The sequence below is a fragment of the Beta vulgaris genome, chromosome 4 (assembly GCF_026745355.1).
Source record: "Beta vulgaris subsp. vulgaris cultivar EL10 chromosome 4, EL10.2, whole genome shotgun sequence".
Classification (NCBI taxonomy): Eukaryota; Viridiplantae; Streptophyta; class Magnoliopsida; order Caryophyllales; family Amaranthaceae; genus Beta; species Beta vulgaris.
Genome location: NC_079205.1, coordinates 64,183,875 through 64,211,367, shown reverse-complemented (window position 1 = coordinate 64,211,367; position 27,493 = coordinate 64,183,875). Strand labels below are relative to the sequence as shown.

General features: G+C 36.4%; 4 protein-coding genes across 4 annotated transcripts; 1 reads left to right on the top strand and 3 right to left on the bottom strand.

The window, feature by feature from the left end:
• Positions 1-224: 224 nt before the first annotated feature.
• On the bottom strand, positions 225-2,581 carry LOC104889978 (uncharacterized). Its single transcript, XM_010675328.4, has 2 exons — positions 2,379-2,581; positions 225-1,133 (listed from the first exon to the last, which is right to left on the bottom strand). Exon 2 carries the CDS (start codon positions 1,111-1,113, stop codon positions 454-456), a length of 660 nt encoding a protein of 219 aa, XP_010673630.1. The 5' UTR covers positions 1,114-1,133; positions 2,379-2,581; the 3' UTR covers positions 225-453.
• Positions 2,582-4,161: 1,580 nt separating this feature from the next.
• LOC104889979 ((S)-8-oxocitronellyl enol synthase CYC2) lies at positions 4,162-5,803 on the top strand. The gene is made up of 2 exons (XM_010675329.4): positions 4,162-4,382; positions 4,467-5,803. The coding sequence occupies exons 1-2, from the start codon at positions 4,344-4,346 to the stop codon at positions 5,613-5,615; spliced, it is 1,188 nt and encodes a 395-aa protein (XP_010673631.1). The 5' UTR covers positions 4,162-4,343; the 3' UTR covers positions 5,616-5,803.
• Positions 5,804-6,087: 284 nt separating this feature from the next.
• On the bottom strand, positions 6,088-17,698 carry LOC104889980 (uncharacterized). The gene is made up of 12 exons (XM_010675330.4): positions 17,166-17,698; positions 15,897-15,967; positions 15,666-15,749; positions 15,288-15,581; positions 14,528-14,667; positions 12,677-12,764; positions 12,208-12,390; positions 11,011-11,172; positions 9,709-9,902; positions 7,784-7,934; positions 6,753-6,918; positions 6,088-6,650 (listed from the first exon to the last, which is right to left on the bottom strand). The coding sequence occupies exons 1-12, from the start codon at positions 17,578-17,580 to the stop codon at positions 6,586-6,588; spliced, it is 2,013 nt and encodes a 670-aa protein (XP_010673632.1). The 5' UTR covers positions 17,581-17,698; the 3' UTR covers positions 6,088-6,585.
• A 906-nt stretch (positions 17,699-18,604) lies between these two features.
• On the bottom strand, positions 18,605-26,393 carry LOC125497123 (uncharacterized). The gene is given in 12 exon segments (XM_048643810.2): positions 18,605-19,243; positions 19,246-19,258; positions 20,001-20,151; positions 20,591-20,600; positions 20,603-20,741; positions 21,557-21,640; positions 22,950-23,033; positions 23,229-23,356; positions 23,503-23,581; positions 23,709-23,762; positions 23,928-24,002; positions 25,926-26,393. Coding segments are annotated over 12 exon segments (1,599 nt in total). The 5' UTR covers positions 26,292-26,393; the 3' UTR covers positions 18,605-18,827.
• Positions 26,394-27,493: the final 1,100 nt, after the last annotated feature.

Below are 27,493 nucleotides of genomic sequence, written 5' to 3'. Positions count from 1 at the left end.
GAAAAAATCTCTCTCCACAGAAATTTTAAGAATGCTTCCCTAATAAAATTACACTTAAAATTCATTCCTATTACCGCAATTTACCAATGACTACCAAAAATGACCACCAAACGGGCCGTAAATCTCCCCTAGCAGAGCTGATTAGTATCAAAGAAGGATAATATCTTGGACAAAGGAACCAAAGTCAACACCTCCAAATCTTACTTTGATTGCAAAACAGGCGATTGCACTCCTAAACCACCAGAGATTTTATAATTAATTTAAATAACATAACAGAGATAAATAAAGTTCTCAAAAGTGAGATCTTTATCATAGGCTTACTGAACAGGGAAGGGAGGGCGAACTGGGCAACAAATCAAAACTGCCATCTACCAATATTATCAGTCTAATCCTCAACAAGGTGGATAGAATGTAATATCAACTCATACTTTACCAAAAAGGTCTTATGAAAACTCAAAATCTCTCAGCCATTCTGGCAGTAACAGCTCTGAGTTTCGAGTAAACCTTTCCAGCAGGCGACCCTAATATTAGGCTACAAAGCGAGTCCCGCGCTACTTTATTGTTTGTAAATGATCCCAAAATATGAATCTTTGTGTCTGCAATCACAATACGCGTCCTTGTTGCATTTTCGATGGCAAACTTTGTTTTACCTCCTTTACCGGAGAGCCTTCCAATAGCCCTTGATTTATGGTCACCTTTCAATGTTTTAACATCCTTGATCTCAAATGAGTCAATAAATAGTTCATCTACCCTCAAGAGGGCAACTGCATCTGTAACGTCAAATCCAAGCATAAACGCATGGACAAAATCAGCACACTTCTGTAGGCTACTTACGTCAGGTGTGTCGGCTCTTGTCTTCAGCTCAACCTTACGAGCTTTAAGATTCATCCTTACATCAATTTTCATCTGCTCATATATTGGAGTGTAGATTTCTAACCATGCTTTTTTCAAGGGCGTGAATCGATGTTGTGGAACAGCAACCTTTCTGAATTGTACCTGACCATCTGACATCTCATGAGCTTTCAAAGCCCCAAATTTGGGTTTTGATGGAAGAGAAGGTAGTGATGTAGCTACTTCAACTTCCATAGTATTCATGTCTCTTTTGCCTTCCATTCTACTGCTCCAGTGAAAATCTAAAAACATAATTGCAAAGACAGATAAAATAAGAAGACCATTCAGAGTTGTTGATCACATCATTTAGCAACAATGTTGTAAAGAAAACAAAGAGGCACTTCGGATACTGGAAGACTGAAATTTATCATTGAAGTATAAATTGATTTAAACCAATGAAGCATGTATATAGTGCAAGGATACAGAAAAGACCGAATTTTGAAAGACATGCCATGTATGTAGTCTTCAACATTTCTAGCGTAATCTTAAGCTTCCTTCAATTTCCACAATCCCTAAGTGGGATCAACCAGGAACTAAAACAGTTCTAATATCTAAACCACAAGAACAAGAGGACAACTCTATAGTAATCTCTAGCTTCCTGAAATGTTCCTGGATTCCTAAGAGGGTCAATCAGCTACTAGAACAGTTATAAACCGCAATAATAAGAGGACATTTCTAGCGTAATACTTAACCTTTCCTTCAAAGCTCCAAAACCCTGAGTAGGATCAACCACCAATTAGAGCAAATCTAAAAATATTAAGACAACAAACAACAATTCTCTATGCCGTCTATATACATATCTAAAACCCAAGACAAACAAATGTCATGCTGCCACACTCTCCCAGACAATCAAATGAGACATTAAGCAATAAAAATACTCTCCCAGACAATCAAATGAGACATTAAGCAATAAAAATGTGTCGGAAAACTCGAACCCATAACCTCTCATATGATATTCTAATACACTAACCCACTGTGCTACAATACTCATGTTGGTTTTTGTTCACGTTGGTAAATAATTTGGGGAATATCGCCCGGGACAGAGCTCGTTATTTATTAAATCTTAAGACAATGTCCTTGAAATTCACTCACTCTACCACGCAATAACAGCTTGTTTGGTTCATTTTCAGTAACGGCTTGTTTGGTACAAGGTATACGGAAGAAGGGAAAAATAATTAGTTTTCAATGTTTCCAATCTAATAAGTTCAATAGAACGTAATTCTGATGCAAAATACCCTAAACACCATTACCTGAACTACAAACAAATACCTATTTCTGACGAAGTTGAATCGCGGGTTCAAGTTCGGGTTGAAAATTCCTTAAACTGAACCCGACTTGTTAACACAAACGGCAAATTAGACAATTTAATGGCAAAATCAAACACAGTTATGATTTAGGGTTTTGATTTTGCCATTAAATTGATTGAACATTAACATGTATTTAGTTAGGAAAAACATAATAAAATGAAAAAAATCAGATAAACTTACATGTTTAATGGTGAGAAACGTGTTTAAATTAAGAATTCCGGCGAGATGACTCAGAAATCCGCTATCTTTCCGGCGAGATCTAAACAAGTTTTCTTTCCGGCGACAGAGATAAGCGAGACAGCAGAGAACTGAATGTACGAGAGAAGATAGACGAGAGAGATATGAGAGTATGAGAGAGTTCACTTTGGTATCTTTTTTAGGGTTACATCTTATATGGGGATTATTTGGGATAGTTTTTCAGCCGTTGGATTAGATCTAACGGCTTAGGATGGAAAGAGAGGAAAAATTGTTATATGTCGTCCTAAAATTACTTAAAATCGTCCTGGATTACTTTTAATTTACAATTTTACCTTCTCTTTTTTCTATCACACACCACCCTCGCCATCCCCCGCCACCACCTGCCTCCCCCTACCACCACCCGTCACCACCTATCTTCCCCTGCCACCCACCACACGCTCCACCACCCACGTAGCAAAAAATAAACTCATTGTATTCTTCTCTCTTAACTTAAAATTTCTCACCATCTCCTATAAAATTGGATGATGTTTTGAGACGGACACTATGTTGTTTTGCAATTTTCAGTTAAATTTCTCACCATCTCCTATCAGTCAGTCAGCTTCATAAATCTGCGAAGATTTTTTCCTCCCTTGTTTTATATCTAATCCATTAGGCTCCTACATACTCATTGTTGGGCCCACTAAGGATCCTTGATTCAATAGCATAGCTTCCTATCTCTTATGGAAAACCCAGGTTCAAATCTTGGCGAAAACATAATAGGAGGTTGGAGCTTATTGTGACCTTGTGCGAGTGCATCGCGAAGGAGATTCTTCTTACCAAGGGATTCCTGAGAGGGACCCCTAGAAAAAAAAACTCATTATTGGGCCCTATATTTCCTAAATGGATCAACTCATAATAAGCATGGTCGACCATCAATGCTTTAGAACAAAATTTCGGTTACAAGAAGTAACCAGACAGTCAATGGAATTAGGAAGACTAGGTCGAGGGATAATCTCAAAACCTTGAAATATCGGAATTGTTTCGTCAACAGTTTATACGTTGAGGTCGTCGGTCAAGGATGACAAAATGAAATCCCCAACAATCCAAACCTAATATTAAGAAGAGAATAAACCACCTTTCTGAATATTTTAGCTAATTTAATCTATTTAGTGACCGATTTAATCTATTAAATAATCACACTTTTTAATCCATTCGATAAGATTGACACGTTATTGTCTAAAATTGTCTACTATAGTTCGAAATACAAAGGGAGATAAAGCAAGAATAAGTGAAAAAGAGAATATAGGTTTGAGTTTATCTAATACTTCCTCCATTTCATTGTAATCTACACACTTTGATATTTACACTATTCACACATTTCACTTTGACCATCATTTGTGATTTATAAGCAGATGAAAATATAGTCATGTAAAATCATGTTAGATTCATCATAACATATATTTTATTAATACGTATTTTTTATAATATTTACAAATACAAAACTAAAGATATATATCCTCAAAATTTTGCATTTACATGCGTGAAAAGTGTAAATGTGTAGATTAAAATGAAACGGATATTCTATTAAACTCGAACGACCTCTTCTAATATTTAAAAAAAAGCTAAATATTCAATAATAATCCCAGACATATTTCAATAGGTATATCTTCGAGGTCACCACGTAAGTATGATACGATACTCCTTGATTTTATTTTTTCCTCCAGCTATTCACATAATCACATGCTCATTGCTAGTACAATTAGTCCAACAAAACTAAAAAAAACCACATAAAACAGTAATAAAGAAAGAAAAAAAGCAAGCAGAAACGGCAAAAAACATCCTGATCCGAATCTCGCAACATCATCATCTCATCACGTTGCCACCTAACTCTCTTCTCCTCCCTTCACCTACTCCTCATCATCATCCGTCTCTCTCTCTCTCTCTCTCTCTCCAACAAATATTCATACCATGAGCTGGTGGTGGGCTGGTGCTATTGGTGCAGCTAAGGTAAATCTTAATCACTCATTTAATTTAGTCCTATTTACTATTTCATTCATCAATTGATTTTGGTTTTGGTTTCAAATTTTATAGAAAAAACTTGAAGACTCAGATGATGTATCAACTACATCAATAAACTACCAGAGTGTAGCGCTGATAGTTGGAGTCACAGGAATAGTCGGCAATAGTTTAGCCGAAATCCTCCCTCTTTCTGATACTCCTGGGGGACCATGGAAGGTTTACGGCGTGGCTCGTCGTCCTCGGCCAAATTGGAATGCGGAGCACCCAATTGAGTACATCCAATGCGACATCTCTGATAAAGATGATGTCGTTTTGAAGCTTTCACCTCTTACAGATGTTACCAATATTTTTTACGTCTGTTGGGCCAATTGTGTTACAGAGGCTGAAAACTGTAAAATTAACAGTATGATGTTTCAGAATGTGTTGAATGCAGTAGTTCCAAATGCGCCAAATCTCAAGCACATTTGTCTGCAGACTGGTATGAAGCACTATACTGGTGCTTTCGAATACTGGGGGAAGGTTGAGCATCTGCTCGATCCTCCCTATAGTGAGGACATGCCTCGGTTGGAATTGCCCAACTTTTATTATGATCTTGAGGATATACTCTATGCTCAAGTTGCTAAAAAGGAGGATATAACTTGGTCGGTCCATCGACCTGGGTGTATATTTGGGTTTTCCCCGTATAGTGTCATGAATGTTTTGGGTACATTGTGTGTTTATGCTGCTATATGTAAGCATGAGGGGATCCCATTTCGATTCCCTGGGTCGAAAATTATCTGGGAGTCCTACTCTCAGGCATCTGATGCAGATTTGATCGCGGAGCACCAAATATGGGCTGCTGTTGATCCATATGCGAAGAATGAGGCGTTTAATTGTAGCAATGGAGATGTGTTCAAGTGGAAGCATCTATGGCAGGTGTTAGGGGAGCAATTTGGGGTGGAGGTCGCGGAGTTTGATGAGAGAGTTGGGGGGTTTAGTCTGGCGGAGTGGATCAAAGGGAAGGATAGTGTGTGGGAAGAGATTGTGAAGGAAAATGATTTGGTGGCTACAAAGTTAGAGGAGGTGGGAACCTGGCAGTTTGTGGACATGGCTTTTTCTTGGAATTGGCCGTTGGATACCATGAACAAAAGCAAAGAGCATGGATTTTTGGGATTCAGAAACACCAAGAATTCACTTATTTATTGGGTTGATAAGATGAAAGCTTACAAGATTGTTCCTTGAAAGAACTTTAAGTTAATATGTATATGTTTTACTACTATTAAATTGTGATCTTGCTTCGTTTCCCTTTATTTTGGTGATAGTATGTTATATTGTCAATAAGATGGGAGTACTTTGCTCCAATGTTTATTCTATCTTTCATTTCCGATCACTTATCTTTAATAATACTTTCTCCATTTCCTTTGTTGCAATACTTTGATTTTTACCCTACATATGTTGATATGTTATTATGTGCGATGTTGTGGGATCTATCTCTATGTATATTTATGGAGTAAAGAGCGTGACAGTCAAAGTGTTGCAGTTATAAAGCAACGAAGGAACTATTGAATAGTTGATATATCTTACCAATATTATCTCAAACCTCAGGGTCGACCTACAGAAATAATCTCCTTCAAGAGGTTTAAACCTGTCAATATTACAGAAGAGATCAGTGAGTAAAACCATTAAGCTTTATTTTAGCTCAGGAACTATCAAATGAAAGAGTAGAAAATTCAGTCTCGTATAATTCGCTCCATTTGGCTCATTAAAATCCTAACTTAAGGTATTTGTAACAACTATATTACAGCTCAAAATATCAACATAAGCTACATACAATTATCGTTTAGTAGATTATATATTATAAAAACCCTACATTTAAAACCATCACTACCAAGTGTAACAACTGTACCATAATTAGTAAGGTTTCCCCATGTTACAAACCCGACCAATACTGTCCTACTGATTTGATTATGATTTATCATGCCACTTAACCACTCTCAGCAGAGAATTTAACAGCTGAGGCTTCATAAATCGTAATCGGGATGAAGCGGTGTAATGACATGAAAAAGTGCCAATTAGGGAAGAACTCAAAGCCCTTAATGAACCAATTGTCTCTTGGATCCTCAACTAGACCACCAAGCTGAAGTTCTCAAAGCAGCACTTACGATGCTGATTGTTGTTTAGGGATGCCCGCAGCTTGTCTAGTGAAAAGTAATTACACAGTTACGACTTCTTTTCTTTTAGTTTTTGTATGCTTTGCTCGTGTCTTTGTTGTGTTTCCTGTAGTAAGAATGCAAATATTAGAGATTACTGGAAACTAACTATATATATTATTCAGTTCTCAGCAGAAACATAATAAATGAAAGAAACGACATAAATGACCTGCATCTTTTTCAGATTTCCTTCTGCTGCGCCATAAAAGACGAATCGGTGTACCAGCAAATCCAGCATCTGTACGCAATTGCTTCTCCATATAGCGACGATATGTCTCAGAGAAGAGCTTCGCATCATTGACGAAGAAAACAAATGTGGGAGGCCGGATAGCAGCCTGTGACATTTAGACCTTAGAAAGCGTAATAATAGTAATGCACCAAAACAAAAGGTTGAAATCTTTACCAAAGATCTTGCAATGAGCATAAACTGATATAACAATATTACTCAGCAGTGAAGGATACTCCATTAGAATAATGGTTACTCATAGATATTATATTTCAAGGCAACAGCATTTAGATTGAGTGTCAGAGAATTTGGGAATAACACAACTATTACAAGGGATTATTGGTGAATCATGTCAATCCTTACTTTAAGGGGATGCATCATGGGATGATGTAGCTATTATCTTTGAATGGAGAAAATTAGTATATCCCCTTGCACTACTTTCTTTGACAATTACTACTTACACACCATTGATGCAGTCTGTAGGACCAGTTTTACTCAAGGATATGGAATATGTCACTTAAAAAGATGCCACATTGATACAATCTTTTATTTGGCCAATAACCAGGAGCTGAATGAAAAATCTGATCTTCAAATGAAGAATGTTACACTTGCTGACAAGTCCCTCAGCAAATATCCAAAGACGTACTGCGAACGTACTTAGTTTGAAGATGCATTGCCCCCACAATGTCCGTAACAGTTTTGAAAATTCTAAAATACCAGCAGCTCATAAGCTTCTCATGTAGTGCAGACATTGTGAATATGTGATGATATGTCAGCATAACAGTATAGATGTCGTAGATGGCAAAAGGATGCCTCGGATGAACACATGTTAACACTAATTGGCAAACAAACAATAAACACTAAGAGAAGTATTTTGAAAAGAAACTGTAGGACCACATTAGTTATACTCCAAACATAGTATGCAGACATATTCTATGGTGCTCTGGAAAAAATCAATTAAAACTGAGGAATACCTGTGTGCAATAATAAACACGTCCCCTCTTCCCTGCCCGAGTCCTTGGTGGAGCTTTAAAAGCCACAGCCTCTCGGACAACTTGATTCAATGTGGCTGTACTTAGCCTCCTTGACCTCTCTTTCTCTACTATGCTGGCAGCAACAATGATCCTATAAACATCATAATAAATCCCAAATCAACATGTCTGCAAGGTCTATAACTTGTCTGATGTGGTATGTCTCCTTCTATGGGTCCCAGTTAGATGTCCGATGCAAGGTATTACATGCTAGAATATTCCAGGAGGACCAGGAAAAAAAGCAACTCCTGAACAATAAATTGAGACTCCAGGCATACTCAATAAAATTCTTTTTCGGATCTGTATTGTCCATAAAGTTTATACAATACAAGTGAAACGCTAGCTGCTACCCATACAGATGTAGTCATACAGCATCATCAACTCATGCACCGCAATAAACCATACCATAAAATCCTTGACTATCATGATTCATAAAGCTACCAGCAGGGTGAAGAATCAGATTTACAAATCTTTAACCCAATAATTTCAAAAATTTTACTGTTGTATAAGATACCAATCCAGATTCAAACATCACATGATACCATGCCTTTGTCAATCTTGTTGCTGCTTCCTCTGCCTAAACCCAAGAACATCTGAAACCTACTGCAGCAAATATATGACTACCACACCTATCACTGCAACTCCTAATCACAGTCATGGATAACAATTAGAAGATCGGGGACGTTAAGAATGTAGACTACACTTCTATCGGCCACAGTAGTTCAGATCTACATAATAAAGTACTGTCATAATTTCATGATGACCATGGGGATCCATTTGTTTCTCCATGTCCTTTTCTGTCGTCTAATTGCATTCAATAAAATTGGATCAATAAAATAGGATGTTTCAATCTAGATTACCGACGCCAGCATGCACTTATGAGCTAGTGATCAGCAAGAACGCTGAGTTGTCAATATAGTATTGCCTTACAATTCAGGTCACTATTCTATTACACCTACCATTTCACGATCCAAAAGGACCTCATCAATGCCGATCCTATGTAGGATCTTAATTTTGTAGGATGTCTCGATCCTACCCAACTAGAAAAAATAACATGGTAGGATCTTAATACGATTCTATGATCCTACGACTCTACGATCCGATCCTATCATAGAAAATTCATAAATAATTTCACATCTTATATTTCTACTATGTAATTTTGGTTCATGTTACTTCAATATTAAAGTATTTAATTATTGTCACCATTTACTAATGAAACAAGTCATTACTAAAATGCGTAAATTTTTAACACGAGTGTTTCACAATATTCTGGCATAATTATCTCTATTTTACCCAATTTGTAGGATATTACGATGCTACCAACCCCTACGATCCAAAGTAGGATCTCTATCATGATAACATTTTATTTATCAGTTTAAAGTCCAATGTATCGAGAATACCAGCTTTGACACCACTTACAAAGCTCTGCATCTTTCAGCAGCGAGGAGACTAAATACGGTCATTATGCCAAAAAATCTCGGCCATTATGCTTGGTGAATGATGAACTTCACATGAATAAACACATAAGACCTCTGCAAAACAAAATTGAAAGGACAGGCGAGGACTTCAATTGCCAACTTGCTCCAACCAAAATATTATCATGCAGACTTCAGGCACTGACTTATAGCTACAAATGATAGACATTCTTTCAAGCATCTTAACCCTATGAATTGTGAGAAAGTCTTCTACAAAACTTTCCAACAAAAAAGAATTTAGTAATAGAAATCATCTATTAGATTAAAACGTTATCAGCCTCAAATGTATGCATAAAGACTAATTATAATATTTAGGACTGATAAATGTGGAGAAACAATCAAGTTTCTCACTTATTTAAGAATAGAAAGAAAAAATATGGCGATAGTTCATACTTATCGATACTTTGACCAGATATTGCAGCTGCATATACAATGGGGGCCCAATGAAGACTGCGTAACTTCTGTCTAACATCTTGCTCATACACCATTGCTGTCTCCTGATTCTTATTTGGTATTGTATCCCATTTATTCACAACAATCAAACAACCCTTCCCTTCCACTTCAATTTGTTCTGCAATCTTGTAGTCCTAAAAAATAAGGCACGTAATATCATTATATCAACCCCTTTGATAAAAATACATTCAAGCTGTAAGAGAGGCCATCAAGAAGCATAAACATTTTTTTCTTAAGCCTACATGAATGTACAAAGATACTGCAAATGATAGTTATCAGTTGCTTCTGTTAACTTTCAAAAAATGGACTTCCTAAATACATAACCTCTTTCAATAATAAATAATAGTCACCCTTCTGCATAGCCTTAACAAGGGATACATAAAAGCGTTTTTTCACCTAAAAATCAATTATTTGAAATCATACTGGAACTTTTTGAGCTCATTACAATTTAATATAGTAGTAACCTAAAAAGGTAGCCCTTATTGGAACTTACAAGAACCCCTAATTTCTAAGGTGAAATGAACACATTTAGCTAGAGTTGAAAATTAGAATCAGTACCATGGAGGGGGGGGGGGTCTTCTTTTCTTTTTTTCCTTCAGGACAGACGAAAGCAAGAGCAATAATCATGTTTGGAGAGAGGAAATCAATTCTAAAACGGTTCTGAAGGAAAGTACAAAACTAAGGACTATGCAAAAGCCGAACCAGCAACCAAGCAAGAAAAGAAACTTTCAGAGCCTCAAGAAACATCAGAAAGATCGAAGGTAACAAGAAGATGTATTCAACTATTAAATTATACCTATTTCTTGCGTAATTCCCTCCCCTGCCTCAAAAGCCCCCATCAAAAAGGACAAAAAATAATACTAATTCTTTACAGCTCCCACCCTCTTCTGCAAGCCCATACATATACAGCATAAGTGCAGGAACGCGAAAAAATGCCTTTGTGATCCCAATTCCAAAGATGGGGAACCAGTTTCATGGCACCATCTCTGGGCATCAGTCAAGCCATGGTAATCTAAATAGAAGTGGAAAGCTAAAAATATGAAGATTTTGAACAATAATAATATGCAGACCTATAAAAAACAAGAATGAGAATTCTAACTTAAACCCCACAAGAAACCAAATTTTGAAGTCCGTGATCGGGAATTACCCGACCTCCGATGCAAGATAAAGCAATTTACAGCATTATTGAAAAGTAGAATTCTATCATCTTTACTTCCACAAGGATACAACAAGGAATTTTACCTGTTCTGTTATACAGGCCATTGCCTCAATCACCAGAGCGACAACATCAGAGCGGCGAATAGCACGAAAGGCTCGATTAACAGATAAAGCTTCAGTCGTGCTCCCTGAAGATGCAACAGCTGCTTTTCTTCGGATTCCAGCAGTATCAATAAGCCTAAACTTCTGCAATATATGGCTGAAGTTACAAATTTCACCATACAAGGCTACTACCAAGCCTCCTAGATGCTAAACAAGTCAGGCAATGGAGGGACTACAGTATAGCCCAGGAGAGGAGGATGTGGTGGGGATAAGGCCTCAGTAATTGCCGGGTACTCCAAGAAGCAGCAGAGGTATGGGATGATGGCTGTGGGGACTGGGTATGGGAGGAAAGATAGTTAGTGCTGCAACTGGGGGAAGGGGGTGCGGATAAAGACAGACAAAATTTTCCAAGATTTCCCATTGTTTCCAGTTCTGGGAATAATTTCAAAAATTTGAGAAGATAAAAAGGTGATGGTTTCACCAGCAAGCAGCAATCACTGGATGGTTGTCGCAGACCAGCAACTAGCCAGCAGCATTTTGGAGAGGCAGGTAACGATAGGATGGGGCAGGGAGGACATTGAGGCTTAGAGCTTAGGAGAGGAAAAGGAAGAACTAAAAGAAAGGTGGAAGTTGTACATAATTTATTTTCCCCCAATGTTCTCGTTTGAAGTAAACTCAGAAAACTCGAGATACTGATGACACAGAGCAGCTACACACAACCTCAGTTGCCCTAAGCTCGTGAACATGTTTCCATTCCATACAACCAAAAATGAATAAAAAAATCTCAAAGTGATAAAACTTGAGCATTTCATGAATTACTCCCTCCATTCATCCAAGTTAATAATTGTTACTAATTGTAGGCATATTATGGCAACAGGAGAGAGGGTGCACATGGGTCCATGCAGGGTAAAGTATGGAAAAGCAAAAGAATAGTTATCATAAAGGGTTGAGAATGTCCAAGTGGATGCAAGTTGGAAATCTTGTGTGGGGGTAAGGAGGGGTATAATTGTAAAAAAAATTACTACCATCAATGGGAATACAATAAAATGTCAGATTTTAACAGGAAGTTAAAGAACACACCACAACAAGCATTTCTCACAAATCAGAAAGTTGTCCAAGGTTCACCACCAAATGCCAGCACTGAGCAACATAAATAATAATTCATAGATATAGACAAACCTGGCCATCTGGTGCTGTAAATTCAGTATCAATAGCATCACGAGTAGTACCACTGATTGGGCTCACAACAGTCCTGTCCTCTCCAACCAATGCATTCAAAATGCTGCTTTTTCCAACATTTGGCCTGCCCACAATCGCAATAGCAGGAACATACTTTTCTTCTTCTTCAAGATCAACAGGCTCCTATACTTGTAAGATAGACAGCATGTTACATGTGCACTCCATATGTCAATATACTGACAATGATAATCATTATAGGACTGCCCCGAAAAAAATATATAATAATTCATATAAGAAACCTTTATAGCTTCATGCATCTGCAACACCGTGAAGTGTAAAACAAACCAGAAACAAGTAGCTATGATTTCTGTAGCTTCATAAAAAGACCCTCCAATTTTCTTGTCTTCCTACGTTCAATTTAGGTTCAAGAACCAAAACAATTTTTTTTTTATTGACATCTATATTCTACCTCCACTCTTGTCAGCCCAGAACATACGAGGTCAAGGAGCTCCCCAGTTCCACTTCCAGAGATAGCAGATATAGGAATAGGCGACAACCTATATGACCAACAGAACAAAAAAACATGTCAGATAAAGGCAACAAAACAGAAGATAGGGGAAAATTTTGACGTCCAAATTTTAGAATATGGTTTCTCCATGGTAATCTTACTAGAAGATACACCCATTACGCCTCACACATGGCTGATATCCAGATCTACAGGCTTTAGGAACATTAAACAGGTTCATATCTACATGTACAATTCGTTGGCCAGGCATGCAATCACTTACTAGTGCAATTATAGAACATATGTGACTTTTCCAAGACAATTGGATTTTCTGCATGTTAGCACTGTCTAGGACCCCTTCACGCACATAAGATATCAAGTATAGTAAACATCTGCTGTTGCAGATGCGATCGAGTTAACAACTGCAGAAATGACATCTTATAGGTGTTGTGTCGCGCTCCATGGCCAGGATCAAAATATGAAAAAATTATATTTATCACTGTAATTCAGGAGGTTTCAAAGATATTCTTTAATATATACTACTTGGCAATCTAATTTTACACCTAATCTTAAATTTTATGAAGTCATAGGTTCTACATAGCATACAATGGTTGAAGTGGTAGCATATTATCTTGTTATTTTTAGCCTGCAAAAATCCTTACTCAGTAGTGGATGTCACAATGTTCAGTCAAAATTAATGTTGTAGAAGTAGAACAGCTTTTGGCAAAATTTAGAATCAAAATTCATTCATGAAACAGTCTTAACTCTTAACAAAATAGAACATCCTTCATTTAATTCCATGATCAATGTCTGAAATGAAACTGCCTATATCTTTTTATTGGCTACTGGGAAGGTAAAAATTTGCAATTATATTCTGTTAAGGAGATTAATTTTGATAGGTTGACAAATTAAGCTTTGGTGTGTCGAATCTACAATCTACTGTTTACCACCAATAGAGAAGGTAAGTGCATTAAGCAAGCTGAAACAACAAGAGACAACCATGCTCGTCAAAATTCTGATTAGGGTCTTGTAGTCTTAGACTTATTCAATATATCAGTTAAGTAATCAAAGAAATGACGGTCAATCCAACTCCACGCAAAATTTTGCTCCCTCCATCCTGTATTAAAGTCCACATTTTTCAATTCGAGATGTCCCACATTTATGCTAACATCTGGCAATATTGTTCTCTACTTGCTCAGTAAAGTCAAAACCCAAACCCCCCCAAAGTGTTCTCTCTTCCCTTTCACTCTCCTTAATTTCCATGCACAAAGTAGATATTAACTGACATATGTGACAGAGTTCAGATGGTGAGTTTGTGACAATAAAAGATCATAAACCCGCATGTGGCATACAAACATTATTGATAAGAATTCACATTTAAATGTTCTACTTCTTTGTCTAAGAATACAAAAGATGTTCAAATCTAATGGAAGAATTAACTTCGTAATACTTCATAAAAGAAATTTCAAAATTCAAATAATCCGTATGATACTCGTTAGGTAATAGTTACTATTCAATGCTCCTTAATTCCTTTTTCCTCATTTTTTGAGATTACTTTTTCATGCTCCTCCAATTCCTACAACCAGCACAGCAGAAACTTTAACCCTAAAGTTATCATGCACATTCCTTATAAGGGAATGGGATAGCATAAACATAAATACCAGCATATGCATCAAAAACATGAGCAAACATAATCCAAACATATGAAAAGATAAGACACTATTTGAATATGCACTTCAATGCAGAGTGTCACCATAAGCATTCAATGACAGCAAAGAAACATAAGATTGAAAATAGAAGTAATAAACAGCTCACCCCAAAGACCAAAATTCTGATGCCTGCATTAGCCCTTTACTGGGAGATTCACATTTGTTAACAACAAGAATAATATTCTTCTTTGAGAAGTTTTTACGTAGCCAATCAGCTATCTCCACATCACCTGCAGTTAGGCCGGCCTGTTCAGGATTGTCTCAATGAGTATTACTTGACAAAGAACAAACAGAGATGATCAATTTAATCCTAATGTAATGCAACCAAATTTATAAATAACTAGAAAACAATGAATTGTCTCCACCAATTAATCATCTTAATCCATCCATCATCCAAAGCTCAAAAGGCAGTCTGGAGTTTCAATAGAAGATCTACAAGAGAGAGATCAAAAAAGAGGGAAAAGGGAAACCAAAAGAGAGAGAGTGGCAATTTTTGGCCTTGTGGATCTAGTGTTTGTGTGAGCATAATAACACAAGTATCCAACTCATGGGAGCTCCTTATAACTTATAAGTGGACAAGGTCATCCCAATGGAAGCTGGCACTAAAAGCAAGCTGGGCCACTCACTTGAGTTGAAGAATGATTCTGAGAAAAGGAATATACAAGCTCACAGAGAAGGAGAAAGAAGTATCCATATTAGTTACTTCCAAGCAAGAGAAAGTGGGATCTTTTTGGAGGATCCAACCAGAACTTCTTTATGTCATTGGCCCACTTAAGAATGTTAAGAAAATGCTTCATTAACATGTTAAAAGCAATGGAAAATAGATGAAGAAAATTTAGAAATAAATGGCTACGAGAGAAGCACACCTGACCATCAACAACAAATATGATGACTGATGACTCTTCAACAGCTACAGCTGCTTGTCTCTCAATTTGGGAAGGCATTCTAGCCACAGCGGCCTCCCTAGCAGCCAATGGGATTCCCTCCATACCTATAGTTGTGGATACATTCAAGTCCTCAACAACATCTTCCTGTGATTTTGATAATGTCACAACTCCACCAGTATCTACAACCATGAATTCATGATCTCCCCAAAAAGACCTTCCATATAAACGGTCCCTAGTAACCCCAGGCTCATCTACCACAATTGCTTTGTTACCCTATAGAAATGAGATTGGAATAAAACAGGGAAATGAGAAACAATAATGAGGAAGGAAACTCGAGCTAAAGGTTGCTAGAAATACCCCCACAAGACGGTTAAACAATGCCGATTTACCAACATTTGGCCTTCCAAAAATTGCAACCTTCGGAAGAAGATGGTCAGGTATCTGCATGTGCAGAATCAAAAATATTAAAATATACATAGACATATATTTATATCAGGCAAATTTGAACATATACAAAATGCCACTTCGAAAACATGTCATGAACCATGGTATTAAATTGAGAAACATAATAAGGTAAAAGGAACTGACACTTCTAGGTAGAATTTTCCGCCCTTTTTGTTTTCCACCCACTTCTCCACGAAGACTTGCCTCGTCTTCCTCTATGTGATCAATATAAAAAACCATGAGTATATTTGAACTTAATAAAGGAGAGTCAGGAGAAAAAAAAAAACAGCTCTAGCCGCAATACATTCCACATTTTTTCAGCATATTCAACAATTAAAATCATTACTCTTTATTTATAATACAAAAAAAAACCAATAACTCATACATAATTTCACTCTCCAGTAAAGGTGTAAACGGATTGGAAAAAGTCCAGAGGCTAGTCCAATTCAATCCAAACTTGTCGTAGTCGACTAGACAGGAAAAAAAATTGGACTAGATTTTGACTCAAATTTCAAGTTCAAAAAAAATTTGGACTCAGCAAAGTCCAATCTAGTCCATCCATTCTACAATGCCGTTACTTCAGCATATTCTGACAGTCAAATCCATTAATATCTTCATAGAAAAGAAGCTATCAACTCCATATCTTTTCAGCAAATTCAAAACAATTACTTCGTTGATCACATATGCAAACTCCAGATAACAATGAGCAAATTCAGAACGAGCAGCCTACTAGAATTCATAATTCATAACAAGTAGAGGATATATAGGCAGCCAGAATTACAATATCAGCATTGATGCATTCAATCACCAACCTAATTTACTTAGCAAATGATTCATTTGAAACAAAACGAGAATTGAGCTTCAAAGTTATGTACCAATCCTCAATCCAACAATTAAAGTCATTACTCTTTATTTATAATACAAAAACAAAACTAATAATTCTAACTATTTTCACTCTTCAATAAAGGTGTAAACGGATTGAAAATCTACTCCAATTCAATCCAAACTTGTCGTAGTCGACTCGACAGGAAAATATTTTAGACTGGATTTGGACTCAAATTTCAAGTTCAAAAAATTAGGACTCGGCAAAGTCTAATCTAGTCCATCCATTCTACAATGCCGTTACTTCAGCATATTTCAACAGTTAAATCCATTGATATCTTCATAGAAAAGAAGTAATCAACTCCATATCTTTTCATCAAATTCAAAACAATTACTTCGTTGTTCACATATGCAAACTCCAGATAACAAAATTACGAGCAAATTCCGAACGAGCAGCCTACTCGAATTCATAATTCATAACAAGTAGGAATGATTCAATATCAACATCAATTCATTCAATCATCAACCTAATTGTACATAGCAAACAATTCATTTGAAACAAAACGAGAATTGAGCTTCAAAATTACGTACCAATCCTCAATTCACGAGATAAAGACGTCGAAAACTCGCGAACAGCAAGCCTAGCTTCAGCTTCAAGCTCTTCTTCATCAATGACGAAATCCTCATCACTTCCCTCACTTTGATAACCTTCGTAATCCAAAAACTCATCCTCATCATCTTCTCCTTCTTCGTCTTCTCCTTCTTCTTCTTCTGCTTGGAATTCACCAGGTACGTCAATTCCGCCATTAGAGGACGGAGAACGAAGAGCTGAAGGTCGAAAATGGAGGTTTAGGGAGGGTTTAAGGAAGGAGTTAGAGATAGAAAGAGAATTTAGAGGAGAGAGAGAGTAAAGAAAAGAGAAGGTTCGAGAATTTTGCGGCAAAGGAGTGGTGAGAGAGAAGGTTTTGGAGAGAGAAAAAGCGGCCATGTCGCCGGTAATCGCCATTGTTGAAGCAGTGTTTGCTGGATTTCTGGTTTTTCTTTTATTTGGTGGTTTTTGAGGGGTTTATCTTATGTAACTGCCAATTTCTTGTAGAAGCATGGTGGAATGGATAAAAGCGCGACGATATTTTCATTCTTATATAGCCTCGTCATTAAGCAAGTTGATTGACCCTTGACCCGCAATTTCGATTATCGAATTGGGTCAGCTTTTATCAGCTCTAATTGTAATTTGTAAATATTATGCGCATCTTCGAGATCACATATTTTAAACATTATCTATTGTTACTACATGTATTACTTTTATTATTTTTTTGCAAATTTTTTGTTAACATTGTTGATTTTGTGTGGCTGTAAATTGAGATTCAACACCATTTTATTTACATACTTTCTCTATTCTTTTTCTATTGTAATAATCACACTTTGGATAATTTTATCTATTTGGACAACTCCACTTTTAGTAAAAAAAACAACTATAATTAACAATATTGATTTTTACTTTATGTTGATAAAGTCATCATTAATTACTCATCAAATTGCATCTTAAAGTTGAGTTTACTTTATTAAGAATTTACTTATCCCCTATCCCCTCAAAAAAAAAATTTTACTTATCCCCTAAATTTGCATATAAAATATATATATTACTTCATTTGTTATTAGTCATCTTTGATATGAAAACCTCATTTAAGTTTGTATACTTATTAAACTTGGCATATGTTGATTCTTCACTTGTACATTGAAAAGTTTTTAATGGTGATTTACTATATTTTATTTTGTTCTTCAAATTACCATATAAAGCAAAGCCCTATATTGGGGAGAAGTGAAGGAGAAGATGGCAACCGAGTAGAAACATTGAATGTGGAAGGTAGTTGGTTACTATCATGTCACAAGTAAAGATAACGAATACAAAATTAACGTCGTTGAAATAACGTGTAATTTATGAAACTTTTTTATCTGAAAAGAAATGCAACAATTCGACTTTTGAACTATTCACGAACCCACTTTAACTATCATTTTTACTAACATAATAATAATAATAATAATAGCATATATTTTCCAAATATAGCTTTTCATAAATTTTATTGAGAAAAAATTGATGGTCACTATTGTACATTGGCAAATATGGCAATACGTGAGAGTAATATATGCCCTGTGGGATCTGCTAAGTTGTCTCTAGGAAACAAATAGATGAACTACATTTACAAAATTGGCGCACATCATCCTCTAGCACAAGTGTACAACATACGCGAAAATCTAAAACAACTGCAAAATTTTCTGTTTCACCTGTTGCATCCAATTCGGCGATAAGCTATCAGTCACCTCCTCTTCAGCGTCTACTCGTTTACTACTCGCACTTGAAGGATGGATACTTCCGTTGTTCTCGTTGGTACCCACATCAGGACCCTCTGGTTTAACCTTAATTTTTACAGGTTTTCCGAGCTTTGACTTGTCTTCCATTCTAGCGATTTCAAGAGCCTTCTCACACACTGGAAAACCTTCATCATCCCAAAACTCGAGTATTACACCAGAGCCTATGCACATCTTTCCTTGGTAGAAGGCAGCAAACTGCCCAGCCGCCAAGCCTTGATCATCTTCTGATAGATGGACAACAGCAACATCTCCATCGCAGTTTTCACCAACTACTATTCTCAAACTGCAGCAATAAAGCTAGGACCATGCCGAACCTGAAATAGTTCCAGAAAAAAAGAGAGTAAAGATAGTAGGTAAGGCGACACATTATGCAATGAACAGTAGCATAATTTTCTCAATATAAACTTGGGTCTAAAAGTAAAAATAAAAAAAGAAGAAAAGTGGAGGCACTGGGAACCATGGTTCTCAAAGATCAAACAAGCATAAAAGAGAATAAATGGGAGCTGAATGCTGAGTTTCCAACACCCAGATAGATTCTCATCACCCCCAACTCAGGCCCCAAGTTGGGGTATTGTGGTGATTTTCTTATAGGTAAAACTCCTAGTTGCCTGACTAATTAATGACAGAGGTTGCCTTCTGAGTTAGGATCCCTTATCTCCCCGCCTTACAAGGGTTGCGTCATCGATAATGATCACCAGCTAATTCCGGGTTGAGAAGAAAAAAGAACGAAGCATAATGTAAAGGCTCTCAGTAGTCCTGATTTCAAGGCAGATACACCATTGAGGTTGAAATCAAACTGGAACATGATGCCTGAATAACCAGCCATTCTGCATAATTCGGCAAATTCAGAATGTGTTTCTTGACAGTTCTCAAAGTAACTATGCAGTGTGTAGGCTTCTGCCTATGTGGTATCATCTGAAGAAGCTAGAACATAGACATATGTAGCATTGCCCTTACATTTACAAAAAGGAATTTCCAAGGACCAGTTGGCATCATTGATGAGAAATCACAAACAAAAAAATTAATGAAATACAATCTATGCTTCAAGGCCTTTACCTTGCACTGCAGCTCACTCATATTGTCTGAAGGCAACCCACCAAGCCATTTCAAAGACCCAACGCGAAAAACACGTCTTCTTTTATCAACTGAATAATAGTTTCTTGACGCAAACACAACATTGTTTTTAGTGTCCTTCTGAACAACATACCTGCGCACCGGGGGAAAAAAAAGTTGGCAAAGATGCAAGTTTTGAATATAATGCGGTTGAGAACACAAAGGATAAGGGCCACAAAAGGGAGGGGAAGAACATCTATGTATACTCAAATCTAAGCACGTCTATCACAATCCTAAAGAACTCTCTCAATCCCCAACAACAGCTAAACACTCCCAGGAAAAATCAAGGCAAAGCAGGTATAAAGTACCATCATATCATGCAAAATAATTCTGATACATTATTGTTGTCTTAACACTAAAACGGTGGCAAAAATAAGGAGACCTTCATGATGAAAAGGACTGTCATAACAAAAATACTGGCCGAAACACAGTTATGGTCATCTATTTAAGATTGAAGCAAATTAGTGCACTCATCACTACCCCCTACATAAGAATATCAAAAATCCATAATGGAATTGTTAACGATGAATTACCATGGTCCCCAGGAAGGCGTAGACCTTGCCGTTGACCAATTGTGTAGAACCAAAATCCACGGTGCTTCCCAAGAAAATCTCCTGTCTCGGCTTCCAATATGACTCCTTCATTCTCACCGATATGCCGTGCAACAAAGTCACTGAATTTTATCTAAAATGGAAGAGTAAATTTAGATCAGCTAGCAGTCAGCATAGAGCTCGAAAGAGAACAAGGACTGGACACAATAACAATCACAAAATCACATCCAGCAAAGCAAGTAACTTTTTCTTTTGCTATCATCCTGGGAAAGAGTTGTATAATATTTCTAAGTTAATAGAAAGCTTCCACAACATGCAGTGGTTGCTTAAACACCAAACTGAAGTAGACCTATAGACACTACTAATTGGCTTGCCTAATAAACAATGAAATACTTCCTCCGTATTTTAATAGTTGCATTGTTTTGACTTTCACGCTTGCTAATACACAACTTAAACCATTAATTATCTATTTGTGAAACTTATAAAAAGTTGATAATATTGGGATAAATCCAACAATACCTTACATGCTTGAGTTTCCGGTCAAAATAAGTACATGAAAGTGCAAAAGTCAAAAATAACTATTAAAAAAACAGAGGAAGTATCATAGACCAAATGTGACATTAGTGCATTGAGCCATACTATCACCACTCACAAGGACCAAAAGTAGTCTCAGATCTCAAAGAGCCCTAGCTTCAAGGCAGTATGATGTATGAAATATTACAGGAAATCAGTACATGAAACTCCCGTAGAAATTGGGAATCCCCAGGCCAGAAAGAAGCTCATCATGTTGAAAACACACAGATAATTACATAACCTAGTACTCAGGTTATAAATTGAACTGAATCTAGAAAAGCTTATATAAATTGAACTGAGTAATGAGAAAGCCGGCATCTATATTCCATATCTATGTTGAAGCATGAAATTAATAATATAATTGGTAAAACGTACTTTTCCAAGGAAACAAATCCCTTGTGAATCCTTCCTATCTTTGTTTGGAAGAGCAAATATGCTGGCAAGTTTACGGACCTCATCCTGAAAGCAAAGTAACATATTGATTGATGAAATGATCCATAGGTACGCATAATGCCAGAACAATAATAGGATTAAGAAATGAGAAAAGCTAAAGATAAGAAATGCAGCAGACTCAAGAATTCATATCAAACTTAAGTATGGTCCCTGCATAACTGCTTTCTCAGGGGAACTTCAACAATTTATAAGTCTACTTCAACAGCCACCTACACCACTGTGCATCAAGGCCATACCTTTAGCATAATGCATATATTACCTTTACTCCATGCTAGGACCCATCAACTCATCCCATTGGTTAAGCTAACCATTGCAAAACCTAAAGGCTTTGTATTTCTATCATACTTTAGGCACAAGACCATCAAATTGATAAAATACCTCCATCAAAATTTAGTGAGTATTGACAATTGTTCTTGGAGAGGGGGACTTATAATATCTGGACCATCATGTCTGAGATTGTAAAAACAGCCCTAGCAGAAAAGATAAATTTGGGCCAAGGAAAAGAATTACAGGTATTCACGATGACACATCCACACATCCTTCAAAAGTAAAAAATTTCGCAACTGTTAGCTGCCACTTATTACTCGTGTATCCTCACTAAATATAAGCATCACATTTCACAAGATATCTTAACCTATCTTATTGCAAGTTTGGTCTTAATCACTAGAGCACTTACATTGTATCATTACAATTTTAGTTCCATTTTTCATAACAAATAAATGGATAATTAGGAAAAGAATAAAAGTATTAATTTATAAAACTCTTTATTTCAATCCAGAACATGATGATTATTTTGACAAAATTCACATGAGATAAACAAACTGGCCAGTTTATCCAGTAAAGCTTGCATTGTCACTGCATCTTGCAACTGTTGCACCCAATATATCATTCTAACAAGGAGGGTCATGGAACTTGGAACATGCTTAGTAAAAGGACACACATCATAGGAGGTAGGAGCTGGCATTTGGATAGGAAGGAGCAACCTACCATTACTAATGAGTAATGACCATCATGTGAAGCTCAATAAACATGGATGTGACATTAAAATTTAAACCTATTAATCAATATCCACTAAATAATTCTTCTAAGATCAACAATTTTCTTATCTTTTTCCTTATGTGAGAAAGGGTGGGGAAGGGAAGACAAAAAAAGAGTGCCTATTTTTGCAACCAAAATGTATACTAGACTTTATAACCAGATGTAGAAGTTCTCTTGGTATATCTCAAGCCTCAAAAATTTGATTGTAGTGAGTAAGGAGGACAGCAAAAATTTAAAGATAAAGGAATGAAAAGCATGAAAGGAAATCACATCCCACCTTTGATGTATGTCCCAGAGGAAATATAAGGCGTTTAAGCTGACTCTGATCAAGATGCGACAGGAAATAAGTTTGATCCTTGACCTGCATATCAAAAGTTCACACGGAATGATCCCCATCAGTCTCCACTTTCCAGGAAGTTCAAGTTAGAACAATACCTTAGAGAAATACTCAAATAAGCACCAAAATGGTTACAGATGTTGGCAGCTACCAAGCTGCTGCTACCAAAAGCAATACTTGAGCAAAAGAAAACAGATCAAACACGGACAACAATATTACCATATCCCTTGACAGCTCCAGAATAGAATGCTTATTCAGTGCGCCAGCAGATGGATGAATCACATTTGCATAATGTCCTGAGGCTACATAATCGAAATCCATACTACTGATAGCATCCATGAATGCACCTGAATGAGGAAAAAAGATACACGACAAAAATTAGACAAGCTTGAATGAAGAATATTAGCAATTTAGCATCCAAAAATTTCTAAACTGGTGAAAAAGGAGATTTTCCTTCACACAAAAAAAGTGGACAAACCATCAATCTACTTACCAAATTTTATTCTTGTATTACAGAGAACATCAGGATTAGGAGTACGGCCATTCCGATACTCTTCAATGATGTAAGAGACCTGAGACCTAATAGAGAGTCCCATGAGTCTCAGACCTTAGAGCACATGCAAAAAAAAAGGAGTGCTAAGATATAATCATAAAACAACTGGCAGTTAAAACACGCCTATACTACACGGAAGATCATACCACTTTTTCCCAGTATTCATCAGTCAGATGCACAACTTCCAATGGAACATCAACCTGAAAAGATACTTTCCCAGTTCAGTTGCAAAGCCTTTAATGAGATCAACCAAATATAGCATTTTCAATAGAAAATGTTCGCCCTTTGAGGGAGTGGGCCAGGGCCGTCAAGGAAACCAATACCAACCATGCATCTTGCGATGATCACCTATTTAGAACAATTACCTGATCACACACAGCCTTAGCATATCCCAAGTCATCTTCCCATGGGCATTCTGACCAGAAGTTTTCAAAGTCCTCCTACCAAAATCAACAATCAAATCCAGCCATGTCAATAACACTAGTCCAGATAAAAATTAACAAACTGGATGGTCATACTCATATCTATAGCATATGTGCGTGTTTCAAGAGCCTTCAACAAAGAATCCTAAAAAATGGAGTGTTAACCTATATTAATGATGCTAGTCATAACCATTCCAAGCATATTAACATAACAAAACCTGAGTTTGTCACTATATTGGCCTGAAACACCCACCCTTTAAGTGCAGTCTCCGCCTTCCTCGTTATGACTTAGAGCCATCATGCTTAGAGCACATCTAAGATATTGACATGTTCCTCTCATTTAATAAGAGCAATTATGCACCTTCTCCAAAAAAAAAAAAAATACATCCAAAGGCACATAAAGGTACATATACATGAAACTCCAGAATTTTAAAGAGATAGAAGAGAATTGCATAAAACTATTGAACCTCTATATATAACTGGTCCTCAGAGATTTCTAGAAATTACCTCTATGCCTAGATATGATACTCCCTATGTTCTTAGTCATTGCTACCTATTTCACTAAACCCCACGAACTGTGATCTAAAAGAGTTGAGATGGCAATTGTGATAAATTTGGGGTAATATGACAAAATTAGGTCGCGAATTACATGAAACTCCATAATTTTAAGGAGATAGAAGAGAACTGCATAAAACTATTGAACCTCTATATAAAACTGATCCTCACAGATTTCTACAAATTACCTCAATGCCTAGATAAAATACTCCCTATGTTCTTAATCATTGCTATCTATTTCACTAAACCCCGCAAACTGCGATCCGAAAGAGGTGAGTTGTTGCATGCAAGTGTGATAAATTTGGGATAATATAACAAAATTAGGTAGCGAATTGCATTTCCATACGCATTTTTGTACCGCGTATTAGATTAAACTGTTCTATTTAACCATATTGGAGTCATGAACAATCAATCAATCAAAAAAAACAACACAAAATTTACAAACAATACTCCCAAAATGCGAGGCAACCCAAATTATACATATAAATAACACAACAAATCACACAAACATCCTCTACGTTATATGTAAGAATAATGCAACAAAATAAAGATCATATGAATAGGAAGAATAGCCTGGAACCAAATTTTGACATAAGATACTCACTATCTTCTTATGACTAGATAAGATACTATCTCCTTATGACTAGATAAGATACTCCCTATATTCTTAGTCAGTGCTACCTATTTCATTGATGAGTTGCTAAATGCAAGTGTGATAAATTTGGGCTTATATAACAAAATTAGGTAGCGAATTGCATTTCCATACGCATTTTGTACCGCGTATTAGGTTAAACTGTTCTATTTAACCATATTGGAGGCATGAACAATCAATCAATCAAAAAAACAACACAAAATTTACAAACAATACTCCCAAAATGCAAGGCAACCCAAATTATACATATTAATAACACAACAAATCACACAAACATCCTCTACATTATATGGAAGAATAATGCAACAAAATAAAGATCATATGAGTAAGAAGAATAACCTGGAACCAAATTTTGACATAAGATACTCACTATCTTCTTATGACTAGATAAGATACTCCCTATGTTCTTAGTCAGTGCTACCTATTTCATTGATGAGTTGCTAAATGCAAGTGTGATAAATTTGGGCTTATATAACAAAATTAGGTAGCGAATTGCATTTCCATACGCATTTTTGTACCGCGTATTAGGTTAAACTGTTCTATTTAACCATATTGGAGTCATGAACAATCAATCAATCAAAAAAACAACACAAAATTTACAAACAATACTCCCAAAATGCGAGGGAACCCAAATTATACATATGAAATAACACAGCAAATCACATAAACATCCTCTATGTTAAATGTATGAATAATTCAACAAAATAAAGGTCATATGAAATTTGAAGAATAACCTGAAACCAAATTTTGAGATAAAAAGCAGTGCAAGAATGACCAGCAGCATGAAGAAGTCTCAAAGCGACGCTACTATCGACGCCACCACTAATAAGAACGGCAACTTTGAGGCGCTTACCAGGCATAGAACACGATAAATAAGGTTCGACATCGAAATCTAGGGTTTGAGAATTGCTCGAAGAAATTGGGGAAATTGCAGAGGAGAGAGAAAATGGTCTGGAATTGGAAGTGAGGTTGGCGAATTTAGGGTTTAAGCAGGGTTTAGGGTTTAAGAAGGAGAGTTTTGGAGGGAAGAGGAGAGAGAAAGAGAGGGAAGGGAGGAGAGAGAGAGGTGATATTGCTCTGGTGGTTTGTCGTAGTAGCATGGTTTCCGGTGGGTAGACTCACTCGGTTGCTTGGGGGGTAAACAACTCAATATTTATGGTTATTGGAAGTTTAGACAAGAAAATGGTGGAGGGATTGCAATTTTTTTGAGGCATGCAAGGAGGAAATTAGGAAATTCGTCTGTTGTGTTAATTATATTTATTGAAAGACTGATTTAGTTTTGAGAGATGATTAGTAATTGATCAATTCGCTATACAAAAAAAATGGTTATTTGAAGTTTAGACAAGAAAATGGTGGAGGGATTGTAATTTTTTGGGGCGTGCAAGGAGGAGATTAGGAAATTCGTCGGTTGGGTTAATTATATTTATTGATTGAAAGACTGATTTAGTTTTGAGAGGTGATTAGTAATTGATCAATTGGCTATATAAAAATTGGTTATTGGAAGTTAGACAACAAAATGGTGGAGGCATTGCAATTTTTTGGGCCGTGTAAGGAGGAAATTAGAAAATCCGTCTATTGGGTTAATTACATTTACTGATTGAAAGACTGATTTAGTTTTGAGAGATGACTAGCAACTGATCAATTGACTATATAAAAAAATTTGAGTGAATTGTGTCTTCCAAAATCCTTTATTGACTTGGAAAATATCTTTGATGCGATAATCTAACTTTAAAGGGCAGTTGTTTTTCCTTGAATATAATGATGCTGATAAGGGATTGGTTGTCACCTTCAACCAAATGATGGGTGATGTTTAGGCTTTTAAGGGTAAGAAGACCAGTCCGGAAGGTCAAAGCTTCTAAGACGAGAGGTGTAGTGAGCCCTAGATTAACATATTCGTTAAACAGACGAAAACAAATTCAACAGGATCCAACAAATAATAATATTCGTGACTATAAATGAAATATATTTGGTCATATTTTCCTCAATTGAAAATACATATAGTGAATCAAATAAGGTTCTCTTGAAAGTTACACCAAATAGGTGGACTCCCTCATAAAAGTTTGTATTTACAAACGAGGTAAAAATAAGGGGGTTACACAATATGGCACTTCCTTCATTTTTATAAATTCAATTCATGAGCCTAATTCATAAGCTTGATGAATGATGAAACTATGAAGATACAAAACCCCGACCAAAAATATAAAAATTAAGTCTTTACCAATACTCCAATTTCATGGTAGGGTAATATCTAGTTCTTACATCAATCAAAATATAATTGCAAGTTAAAGACATATGACTAAGT

Excerpts from the sequence above, each read along its gene's own strand:
- LOC104889978 (XM_010675328.4), bottom strand. The coding sequence starts at position 1,113 with ATGGAAGGCAAAAGAGACATGAATACTATGGAAGTTGAAGTAGCTACA.
- LOC104889979 (XM_010675329.4), top strand. The coding sequence starts at position 4,344 with ATGAGCTGGTGGTGGGCTGGTGCTATTGGTGCAGCTAAG. Across the intron at positions 4,383-4,466 it reads GTGCTATTGGTGCAGCTAAG|AAAAAACTTGAAGACTCAGA; the intron begins GTAAATCTTAAT and ends CAAATTTTATAG.
- LOC104889980 (XM_010675330.4), bottom strand. The coding sequence starts at position 17,580 with ATGGCGATTACCGGCGACATGGCCGCTTTTTCTCTCTCCAAAACCTTC. Across the intron at positions 14,668-15,287 it reads TATTTGTTGTTGATGGTCAG|GCCGGCCTAACTGCAGGTGA; the intron begins GTGTGCTTCTCT and ends AATCCTGAACAG. Across the intron at positions 12,765-14,527 it reads TCAGAATTTTGGTCTTTGGG|GTTGTCGCCTATTCCTATAT; the intron begins GTGAGCTGTTTA and ends TTGGTCATATAG.